Genomic DNA, 11886 nt, shown 5'->3' on the forward strand with positions numbered 1-11886 from the left:
TAAATAACAATCTACTTTAAAAGCATGCACGAAATGAAATAGATTTGTAAACAAATTGATTGAATGGTTCTAGTTCTAGTTCTCAATGTTGTTGTTCAACTTGATTATGACTTGATGTAATTCAAGATTGCTATTCTATGTTGGTACTGAAAGATATTAACACGCTCTAATAACTCTCTCTTGCCAAATTATCTAACCAAAACACGCTCTTTGATTAGACCTAACTTTACTAATTCAACCTAAACACGCTCTTAGATTGTATTGAAAAACCGCATTAAGTTTTGTACAAGCTTCCCAACAATGTTCATTTCTTCTCATACGCTCGGAAGTGTGAAAACATGTGATATATGTTTTACAATAAGAAAACTTATTGCTTGTTACCAATTATTAACTCAATAGAACGATTAGGTGCCCTAAAAGTTAATTAACTGGACAAAAATTCAATTCATGAAAGTGGCCAATCAAACACAAATCAAATTCAAGGATTCTAGTTAAACAAAAACATAATCACTAGAATAGAATCACAAATCAAACATCAAATCATATGCTTCAAGTCAAGCAAATAACATGTTTTGAACAAGAACTAGAAACTAGGGTTTCTTAGCCATACATGGCTAAGAACAAATCAAACAAGAATAAGATGGAATTGGAATGTTTAATCCTTACAAAAGTGAAATCCAAATGTTTGCAATGATTAAGTCTTCTCAAAAGCTCCAAGAATTCTCCCAAAATTGCCCTAGATCGCCAGAAACTACTCCCAAAACCGTTCTTTCTTCAAAATGACGTCTCCTGCTCTTTTATTAAAGTTCACGTGACATGCCATGAGGCCATGCGTTTTTTGGCATGGCCATGCCTTTTGCCCATGTGTTTTTGGCATGGCCATTTGTCTTGACCATGTGTTTTTGGCATGGCCCATGCTTTTTGCTAAAATTCCAAAACTTCTTCACTGTTGACTCCATCTTCAATCTAGCTTCACCACGAGTCATGTTGCTCAAATATGAGATGATAAAGGACAAACACGACCCGTGTCAAAGTGACAAGGGTCGTGTTTCACACGTAATCCTTTGCTATGAAGATAATGCAACAACGACTCGGGTTATGTCTTCATGCTTTCCTCCATGGAATGACCGGTTCATCTTCTCTGCATGCTCCAAAGCTCCAAGATCCAAGCTCCACATTTCATGCTCCATAATGCCTGCAAAATAAATCAAATATAGTGAAGTACCAGACATTCTTAATGAAATATGCAACTACCCTAATAATCAACTAAACGCAAGAATTATGAAGTAAAATGCTATAAAAAGACGAAAATAATCATGCAAAATAGGTGCATAAAATGCACCTATCAGGCGTTCATATAAGGAGCATATTAGAATCAGCAACCCATTAAATTATGAACATTAATTGCAAAACACAAACTAAACTTAACAACAAAACCCCCAAATTAACAAAATCAAGTTCATGTGTTTGATATATATGTGGTTTGTTTATCTCTAGCCTTTGGGCATAAAAGTATCACTTAAACTCGTAGATGTATAAGTTCTATAGGAAGTTAGAGAAGAAGCACACACATTGTATTTACGAAGTCATGGATGATCTGTAGTAATGGAGTCCACAGCTTTCTAGCAACCAACTTCTGAGCACTAATTGCTTATATTAAGTGGAAATCTTCTTTTTTGTTTAGTATGTATCCAAACACTAGCAATCCCTTTTCAGTTACCAACCTTTCACACAACAATGATTTTCCACTTAATACGATGTACATGCTCCGCAACAACGATCAATTAGATGTGAGATTTTAGTGTCGTGGTAGACGTAACAACGACGAATGATCTCCTTTCAATTTTCAATCAGACCATCATCCTATGCAGTGTATCTAAGTTGCCACTAGCGATATGGATGAGTATTCTGGATGGGAAGAAAGATGTATTGAGTTGTATTATGACGATGTAGCAAGTTTGGGCTATAACTGTTGTCCACAGTATTGTCAAAATTTGTGATGATGTCTAGATTTGAATGACTGCTAGAAGAGTTATCGCTAGAAAGTCAAAAGCTGGTGTGGGGATTTGGTCATACATAGGGACAAGTCTTCTTCTTTACACAAATAGTCCTTGTAGTATTTTACATATTTCTAGATCCGGTTCGATGGCAAATTAGTCATTTTAGAAAACATAAATGGTTAAAATTTAATTTAAACGTCTGAAGAAGCCACCATGCTTGATTTTGTTATCACAAGGACCACCGACATAACGTTTTTCAAAGTTATCCTTAACATACTGTTTTTTGAAAACTACAAGTATCATGAAAATTTATCTGAAAAAGTAGAGGATTATTTGATGACGTTTCATAAAATCATTTTATTATTATGTTGAAAAATATTTTATTAGGCCATATGGTATACTAACCACGAGGTTGTTCGTGGTTGAGCTGGCCACGAACAACGGTCGTGCACACCGCCCCGTTGGTTCGTGGTAGCTCGTGGTCTTTCGTGTTCCACACAACGGATGTAAACGCCCAATCAAATCGAATCCCCATTTGACCGTTGCTGCTAGCCGTTGAACGGCTAATTTGGTTTTTTTTTAAAAATTACCCACTTTATTTGCCTATAAATAGAACACCTTAACTTCTTAATTTTTACACCATTCTTTTCTTTCTTTATACACAAACTACACACTACATCTTCACAACCAAAAATCATGGATCCCAACCAAAACACCCCTCCAAACTACAGAAATCGCAAACCCGATAACGCTTTTGCGTTAGATACGACACCTCGCCAATTCCCGACTATGGAGTCACCTCAAGGCGGTTTTATCAATCTACTTCAAAGTGGTTCCCCTATCCAACAAACACCACTTTTCCAACAACAATATCAACCTTTTCTGGCTTTCCAACAACAACAAATGCAACAACAATACCAACAATTCCAACAACTACAACAACTCCAACAACAATCGTCACAACAACAACAACCACCAATTTCACAACCACCAAGCTCACAACCACCACTTTCGCCGGATTTTGTTCCGGAAATGCAACCTTCACCACCACCTCAACCAAAAAAAAAAGGAAAAAAACCGGCCCGACCCACTACCACCCAAGAAAGGGTCCCATGGACAAAAGAAGAAGAAGAAAAGTTAGCGGAGGCATGGGTGGCGGCTTCCGAAGATCCAATTGTAGGAGATAGCCAGCCTTACGAAAGTTTTTGGGAAAAAGTCCGAGCCATTTTTTACAAGTTAATGGAAAGTGAAACTCGAAATGCCGATCAAATTACGTCGAAATGGCGAGATAATTTGGTGTTTTAATTTAATGGAAAAACTAATATTAAAAAATGATTTTAATGTATTTTTGAATTAAATTTAAATAAAAAAATGAGGTGGAGTGGTGTGTTTAGTGGTAAGTATCCCATGTTAGTGGTAGTGGAATGTGGTGCTGATGTGGCACCCACCACATATGTGGTGTGTGATGGGTATAACGGATGGTCTTAGATAACATACGGATGTTGTTAGATAACATCAAGCTATCTCAAGAAATGTATATAATAAGAAACACAAAATACCAACAAAAATAGAGGCTACATGTGCATGAGAGATGAGACTCCATATTCATTCTACATAAATTACAATTTGATTGATACTCTTTTTCAAACATACAAACCCACATGTGTGATCGACTGCTCGTAACTGGAATAGGATTTTTGATATATCAAATATGCATTCAAACACGTTTACAATTAATTAGTCACATTGCATCTTAAATTTATCAGGCTTAACGACTGCATATTGAAGAATTTATGCCGTGAGTATATAATTACTAGATCTATACTATATTACATATACAAATAATTAACGGAAAATAAATGATGATGTGTGAGTGTATATGCAATGATAAGAGAAAAATTCCAAAAGATTTTTGGTACCCTAAGAAAAGGGTAAGTTGAGAACGAATGAAGGCCTCACAATACGGAGGGCATGCAATACTTAATTAGAGATTCATGACTTATGTACCTTTCCATCACTATCTCTATTAACCTTCACTTCCAAAGTCCAACCCCACCAAATATATTGCTAAAAGTTCTAAAAACCGACTAATCGATCTCAAAACCAATCACGAAAAGATTAGACGAAGATAAGCAAACATGAAAAAAATCAAACTATTATTTTGTCCCTCAACACGTGTACGGCATTTCTGATTGGAAGGACCAAGTCTACAACTAAGTTTGACGTAAAATGTTACAATAAATGCGTAATTAAGAATATATATATATATATATATATATATATATATATATATATATATATATATATATATATACACATGTCGAGTTGAGTGATATTCAAAATCATAGAAATTATGAGTGTGTTTTGTTGTTTTTAGTTAAGTCTAAGTTCAAGGGTATTTTCGTCATTTACATGTTAGTGTTGCTATAATTGGTTTTTTGTATAAAAGGAGATAGTTGGAGCTACCTAGCATAGTAAGTCAATCAAACTTCACTTTGGTTCCCTCTCTCCTTTTTTCTCTCTTCTCCCTCATTTTCATACAAGAAGACTTCATTCTTTTGTTTTCCCTTCGGTAAGTAAAGAGTTCTAAAACCTTCACATGACACCAAGTCGTATACTTGTTAACAAAACCTTCAAAAGAATGTTTCTCTTTCATTAAATCCTTCAAACATTTTTTTGTAATTCATAGCTTCATCTCTTGTTTTCATATACACAAAAAAAAAAAAGCACATGTAAACACTCTTTTTGAGTGGGAATAGTGTCTTGCATTGAGGTATTGAGGTATCGTTTTGGTCTGTTGATATACTATTTCTGATAAATATGTGATTATTATACATGGGTTAAACACGGTGTATATAGTTTGGAATTTACTTTCTCTTCAAAAGTTTTTTTGAGAAAGAAAAATCAACGACTCCACGTATCTAAAATGGTATCAGAGTTGATGTATAGCACCTCAATGACTCGACATCTAATATAATCTCATCACATCTCCATATTAGCCCTTATGGGGGGACTTGTTAGTGTCTCGATTATCACACATTTGTCTTTATTTACGTTGGATTCTGCTCTATCTCCATAAAAGCTTATTTGATAGAAAATCTAGGATTCAGCATATCTAACTAGCAACTAAATTATACAGGGAAAAAATGGATAACCCAAATCCCAATCTAGGGTTATGGAGAACAAAGTCAGATCAACTTGCGGAAACTCTAACGGCTACAATGAAGGCAGGTGAAGCCTCAACTGGCGGAGATAGTGGCGGCGGTGGTAGTAGTGGTGGGACACTATCAAGAAAGTCTAGTAGACAAACGGTGCTTGCATCTCCCGGACGTGGTGGCAAAAACACACACATTAGAAAGACAAGGAGTGCTCAAATGAAATTTGAACTTGATGAAGTTGGTAGTGGGGCTGCCTTGAGTCGAGCTTCAAGTGCTAGCTTAGGGTTCTCGTTCTCATTCACTGGGTTCACTATGCCTCCAGATGAAACTACAGATTCAAGACCTTTCAGTGATGATGACATACGTAAGTATTCTGAACTCTTTGATCAATCCCATTTTTTTTTTTTTTTTAAAAAAAAAACTTTACACGTATGTAGAAAGTAACATGATCTTTTAACTAGCCACACTTTCCCTCGAGATAGTCACAAAAAATGTGAAACAATATGCAACTTTTATTACATATGATACAGTAGTAACATGGTCGAATTAGCCTTTCGGTGGTAGGGTTTGTCAAGATAGTAAGAAAATGAAGTTGATGGCTAGAAATTGTCCAGCTCACATGCTCCCATGATCAAACTTTTGATTGGCAAGAAGCAGCTGAAAAGTAGCTCAAAAATTTATTATTATTTTTTCTAGCTTTTTCAAATTTATACCTTCATGTTTTTAGTAATACATTTAACTATATTTAGTTCAAACTAACAATAAAACATGATGGTAAAAAGTATAGTTTTAGAAGCCGTGTGAAATTAATAAGATTAAAAGATGCAATAAGTTAAAAATGTTTATGCCTATGAAATATCATGAATTTATATTTTCGAAAGCTGATGGCTACCTTTCCCGCATTAACTAAAAATATGAACTAATAACACCTAAAAGTTGATAGTATGGTTCTAATTAGATCAAAATTATTATGCATCTTTTAATAAAATATTCAATACTTTTTTTCAACGTTATATTAAAAAGATATATTTTTGGTCCAGACACTTTGATGTTAAAGCTCTAGACTCTTTTTATAGACATGGATGATGGCGCTTACTTTTTCTTTTTGTACTATACAAAAATGACACTGGTTTCTTCTTTCATATTAGCCAACAAATCTCAATAATCTGCTTTTTTTTATATGTACCAATATAATACAAGTTCATCCTTTGATATTAGCCAGCAAATATCAAACAATCTGTCTTTTTATACTCTACCAATATGATATACAAATTCCTCTTTTCGTATTAGCTAGTAAATTTCAACAAGTGTCCATAGTACAAATGCCTACTTTGATATTAGCCAACAAACCTCGACAAGTTGTTGTGAAAGGAAAGTTTTGTCTGGCGTGTAAGTTTAAGCTGAAGTGCATGCACCCTACGGATTAGTGAAATCAAAGGACATCGATGGTATGATAAAACGAAAGAAAATGAAAGATTAAGCATAATAGTCGCAATTGTACAACTGTAACCAGGTTTTGTTAATTGGACAGGCCCAAAGTCTACTTTAACGTCGTAAGTGGGCCAATTGGCCCACTGCCTGTCTAGCTTTATCTTCTTCTCTTATCGGTTTCTTCCGCCACCTGGTCCCCAAGAACATGCACCATGCATCCATCAGCAAGCAAAAAACAGGCTTTTATCATTGGCATCTTTATTTCCGATTTTGATCCGTTTCCTCGTCTGTCATGTCTATTTCGTAGGTCCCACCTTCTACAGAACACCAAAAAAGAAAATCCGATTCATGAACTATGACAAAACCATGGAGAAATACAATACAATAGCATGACCTAGATTTCAACCACCGAACTTATATTTGTGGGGTGTTTCTTTTTAACTTAATGTGTTTAATGAGTTATTCATATAATCTTAACAACTATACACGACTCTCTCTTTTCTTTTCTTTTTTTCTTTTTTTTTTGCATGATAACTTAATAGGTCAAGACAAAAAAAAATGAATTAATGTATTAAGATACTAACTCTTTACCTATTTGTGAAATTTATCTTTTTTGGAAAAATTGTCATTCAATCTCACTAAGACGATTATAAGTGAGAATAATAATAATAATAATAATAATAATAAAGGAACAACCCCTTAATCTTTTGTACTTAAAGCAAAAACTGAATGACACATATTTGACATTATAATATGGTTCTTACAGCGGAAGACATTGAAGCTGGGACACGTAAGAAGTTTCAGACAGAACCCACTTTGCCAATATATCTAAAGGTATCAAGATTCAGACAAAAAAAAAAAGAAAAAAAAAAGTTCACATTAATGTATGAAAATGTAACCTTAATTTGTGAAATACATGTTTATAAAAACAGATTAATTTCTCTAGTATCTATTTGGACAGGCAAGGATGGAGGTTTATCTATTATGAGATCAACGCAACTCAAATCATGTCAGGTTAATTAGTCTTGTACAGAGTCTCATATCCTATGGCATTTATGTACAAGACTACTTTTATAAACCAATAAAAAATTAAGTTAACAAAACTGGTCTCATATCAACCATCAGAACTTGCCTTGATCAATTAATTACCTATATGATATATGATTCTAGTCATAAGTTGCATAATAAAACTAAAGTGCATGTTAATTAAGACTGTTTTATACTTATATATGATATGCAGTTTACAGAAGTGACATACAAGGTAGTAATAAAAGGATTAACCTCTACAGTCGAAAAGGATATTCTGAATGGAATAAGTGGAGCAGTAAATCCAGGAGAAGTTTTGGCATTAATGGGACCTTCCGGAAGCGGGAAAACTACACTTCTAAGTTTGCTCGGAGGGAGGCTTGCGGATCCTGTCCCGGGAGGATCAATCACTTACAATGATCAACCTTACTCCAAGTTGCTAAAGAGCAAGTTTGTATTTTTTTTTTTTTTTTGTTATAATTGGTTTTATAAAACATGAATGGAAATTAGTTTTAATTTATGACCATATGAATATGTAGGATTGGGTTTGTGACACAAGATGATGTCTTGTTTCCTCATCTAACAGTGAAGGAAACACTAACGTATGCAGCTTTGCTACGATTACCAAAGAGATTAACAAAACAGGAGAAAGAAAAACGCGCACAAGATGTCATCCGTGAACTTGGTTTAGAAAGGTAATATTTTTTTTTGTATATATAATTTTGGACATAATGGTTTCCCGAATCAAATTCAAAATAATTCGAGTAATTAGAACTTTATATGGCTTAAACAGGTGTCAAGACACAATGATAGGTGGGTCCTTTGTTCGGGGAGTTTCAGGTGGAGAGAGGAAGCGTGTTTGCATTGGAAACGAAATAATAATCAATCCTTCTCTCTTGTTTCTTGATGAACCAACTTCCGGTTTGGATTCAACAACAGCTCTCAGGATCATTGAATTGTTACAAGACATAGCCGAGGTATAATCATCCAGAAAGAATCAAACACTTCAAGTATATATAATCCCAATTCCCAACATTTAATCATAATCATTAGTTAACATTTTTCATGAATATTGGTTATAGACAGAGAAGACTGTGGTTACGACAATTCACCAGCCATCGAGCCGACTTTTCCACAAATTTGACAAATTAATCCTACTTGGAAAAGGGAGTTTGCTTTACTTTGGGAAAGCATCAGAAGCCCTGGTGTATTTTTCATCTATCGGATGTTCTCCATTAATCGCAATGAACCCTGCTGAATTCTTGCTAGATCTTGCAAATGGAAACATGAATGAAGTTTCTGTTCCTTCTGAATTGGAAGACAGAGTCCAATTAGGAAATTCAGAGAGAGAAACAAAAAGTGGGAAACACACACCCGCAGTTGTTCATGATGTAAGCAACATTATTACATTAAACGGTTGTTTGATAAAACTGAACAGTTAGAGTTAATTCCAACCTCTTAATGGTTCAGAGAATATAGGGTTTCTTAACTGTTAAGAGGTTATCAAACAGCCCCTAACATTAAAAAAAAACATCTTATAACTTATCTAATTTTCAATCGATTGAAATTTGGTTTTGTATTATAGTATTTAGTGGAGGCGTATGAAACAAGAGTAGCTGAAGAAACAAAGAAGCAGCTCATGATTCGTGCATCACCTGATGAAGATATTAAATCGGGTGTTGGGTCAATGAAACGCGAATGGGGAGCAAGTTGGAGGGAACAATACTCAATATTGTTCTGGAGAGGGCTTAAAGAAAGGCAACATGATTATTTTAGTTGGTTGAGAATCACACAAGTGCTTGTGACAGCTGTCATTTTGGGACTTTTATGGTGGCAATCGGCTGTTCATAGCCCTAAAGAACTCGATAATCAAGTAAGGGTTCTTTCTTTTTGACTTAATGAACTTAATGTGTTAAGCACTTAATCTAGACCTATTCATGGTTGTTTCTTTTTTCCTCACAACTACAACACTTTATCCAAACATCATAACTAATTCAGTCACTTTATCCTGACAAAATCAAAACATGTTGTTGTATCTAACCCTACATATTGGTTTTCAGGCCGGATTGTTGTTCTTCATTGCTGTGTTTTGGGCATTTTTTCCGGTTTTTACAGCGATTTTCACGTTTCCTCAAGAACGAGCTATGCTAAATAAGGAAAGAGCAGCAGATATGTATAGATTAAGTGCTTATTTTATGGCAAGAACAACAAGTGACCTTCCACTTGATCTTTTTCTCCCAATGCTTTTCCTTCTTGTGGTTTATTTCATGGCGGGGTTAAGACAAACTGCTGAGTCATTTTTCCTAACCATGGTTATTGTCTTCCTATGCATCGTTGCAGCTCAGGTATGTCCTTTTTCCATCTAACCATGGTTAAATCAAAACCAAGTTAAAAAATGGCAATGAGTCAATGACAGGGACTTGGGCTTGCTATTGGTGCTACACTTACAGACTTGAAAAGAGCAACAACTTTGGCTTCTGTAACTGTAATGGCCTTCATGTTGGCTGGAGGGTATTTTGTGAAGGTAATGACTCATTCCATTCCTACTTGTGAATCAAACATGATCATGGAATGGAATGGGATGGGGGTAACGTAATGACTAATTCCATTACTTTGTTATTTTGCAGAATGTTCCGATATTTATATCGTGGTTACGTTACTTGTCATTCAACTATCACACATACAGACTACTTTTGAAAGTGCAATATGAAACTATAAGTCCAGTAATTGATGGAATAAAACTAGATAGTGGTATGAAGGAAGCTACTGCTTTGGCAACTATGGTGTTTGGCTACAGACTTTTGGCATACATATCTTTGCGCAGAATGAAGATTCATTGAATATGAATACATCATAGAATACAAAATTTAACTTCAAACAAAAGAAACGGGAAAGTATGGAGGGAATGAGAGGAAAGAGTAGCCACAGTAACTGGACAAAGAGTCTCAGATGTTTGCTATGAAGTTGTGAAATTAAAATCCAGCAGGATGTGACATAAAGGAAATTTTTAATGCTTTTGTAGGTGATGAAGGTTGTAACAAAAAGAATGAATGGATGTTAGTGTTCTTGATTTTCATATCTGACTTCTAGAATAACTGCTAATGTAACATAAGGATTACTGATGAAACTATAAATTGATGTGGATATTAAACCGATTAACATAAAATTTTCCAAGTAACGCTAATGTTTTAACAAGTAGAACAATGTTAGACGTCGAATCCATAACAACAAAATCCACATTAAAATTAATATATGGCTCTAGATTGTGACTGATGTAGGATCCAAATGCATGAATAGAAATGACTTGACTTTCAATGCCAAAATACGGTATATTTCAACTTCAATTGTGGTATGATTCCGAAAAATTGAAGCAATATTGAAAACACACTGATGTCGGTGTTCAAAACCGTTCCAAAATCCGTAAAATGTTCCGTTCAGTATGGAGCGTCTACTTTTTCGACAGGAAAGAGTATATCACAGAAATTTAAAGCCAATGAGAGAGAACCTGATCGCCGGTGATTACGGCTGTCAACGGTGAGATGCTTTCACCATCGGAGAATTCGAGGTCGCCTCAATAGCTTCCCTTGAAAGATTTGCAATTTTTTTAAATAAATCACTTAGTTATTAAAGTATCACATAATTCCAAACTTTACCACAAAATCTTTATATATATTAAAATAGAAACTTGATGACATAATCTTCAACAATTAGGACTATTCATTGTATTTTCTTGATTAATTTCAACCATTGGATCATTTGGATTATTTTGATGAAGTCATATAAAATAAAATTAAATTAATATTAACTAAATTAAGTTGACTAAGTTTGAAAAGTTGAAAACTTATTAATGGTGACTAGAATTTTTAATTGGAATCTATACAAGTGAAATAAATGTCAGTATAATTATCAAAACATAAATATGGTTCCTTCCTTTTTAAAATCAAGTAATTTGTATATACCTTTCATAATTATAGAATTTGAAATCAAAGAATTCAAAATAATGTGATATCACAATATTTATTTCTTCATATCCTTTCCAAAATCATTGTTCAAAATTATGTTAAGTATATATATTCTCATTCAGGTTTTATCACAATTTCATGAAATTTGGACTTTGCAGCATCACGTTCGAATACCAGCTTCATAAGGTTAACAATTTTTTTTTTGATTTACTTATTAATTTCTTACTTTTGATTATAGTTTATGTGTTCAGTATATATATCAATAGCATATTAATGGGTTTTTGATAAATGGATTTTCTATTCTCTCTC

At 34.2% G+C, this 11886-nt stretch overlaps 1 protein-coding gene and 1 long non-coding RNA gene across 5 annotated transcripts; one reads left to right on the forward strand and one right to left on the reverse strand.

Annotated features, from left to right (window-relative positions):
- The first annotated feature begins 4453 nt into the window (after window positions 1–4453).
- LOC145091792 (ABC transporter G family member 22-like) lies at window positions 4454–10691 on the forward strand. Of its 4 annotated transcripts, none has more exons than XM_079029603.1 (11): window positions 4454–4474; window positions 5140–5522; window positions 7356–7423; window positions 7830–8065; window positions 8155–8310; window positions 8388–8592; window positions 8698–9006; window positions 9201–9488; window positions 9676–9960; window positions 10032–10139; window positions 10243–10691. In XM_079029603.1, the coding sequence occupies exons 2-11, from the start codon at window positions 5147–5149 to the stop codon at window positions 10453–10455; spliced, it is 2244 nt and encodes a 747-aa protein (XP_078885729.1). In that variant the 5' UTR covers window positions 4454–4474; window positions 5140–5146; the 3' UTR covers window positions 10456–10691. The 4 variants fall into 4 exon arrangements, with proteins under 4 accessions (XP_078885729.1, XP_078885720.1, XP_078885733.1 ...); XM_079029594.1 differs by having other exon boundaries at window positions 4474–4572; XM_079029607.1 differs by having other exon boundaries at window positions 4474–4572; window positions 8409–8592.
- Window positions 6608–11239, reverse strand: LOC145091812 (uncharacterized). The gene is made up of 2 exons (XR_013702282.1): window positions 11121–11239; window positions 6608–6906 (listed from the first exon to the last, which is right to left on the reverse strand). It is a non-coding gene; the product is annotated as an uncharacterized LOC145091812 (long non-coding RNA).
- Window positions 11240–11886: the final 647 nt, after the last annotated feature.

Source organism: Lactuca serriola, chromosome 1 (assembly GCF_051521515.1).
Source record: "Lactuca serriola cultivar US96UC23 chromosome 1, Lser_US96UC23_V15, whole genome shotgun sequence".
Lineage (NCBI taxonomy): Eukaryota > Viridiplantae > Streptophyta > Magnoliopsida > Asterales > Asteraceae > Lactuca > Lactuca serriola.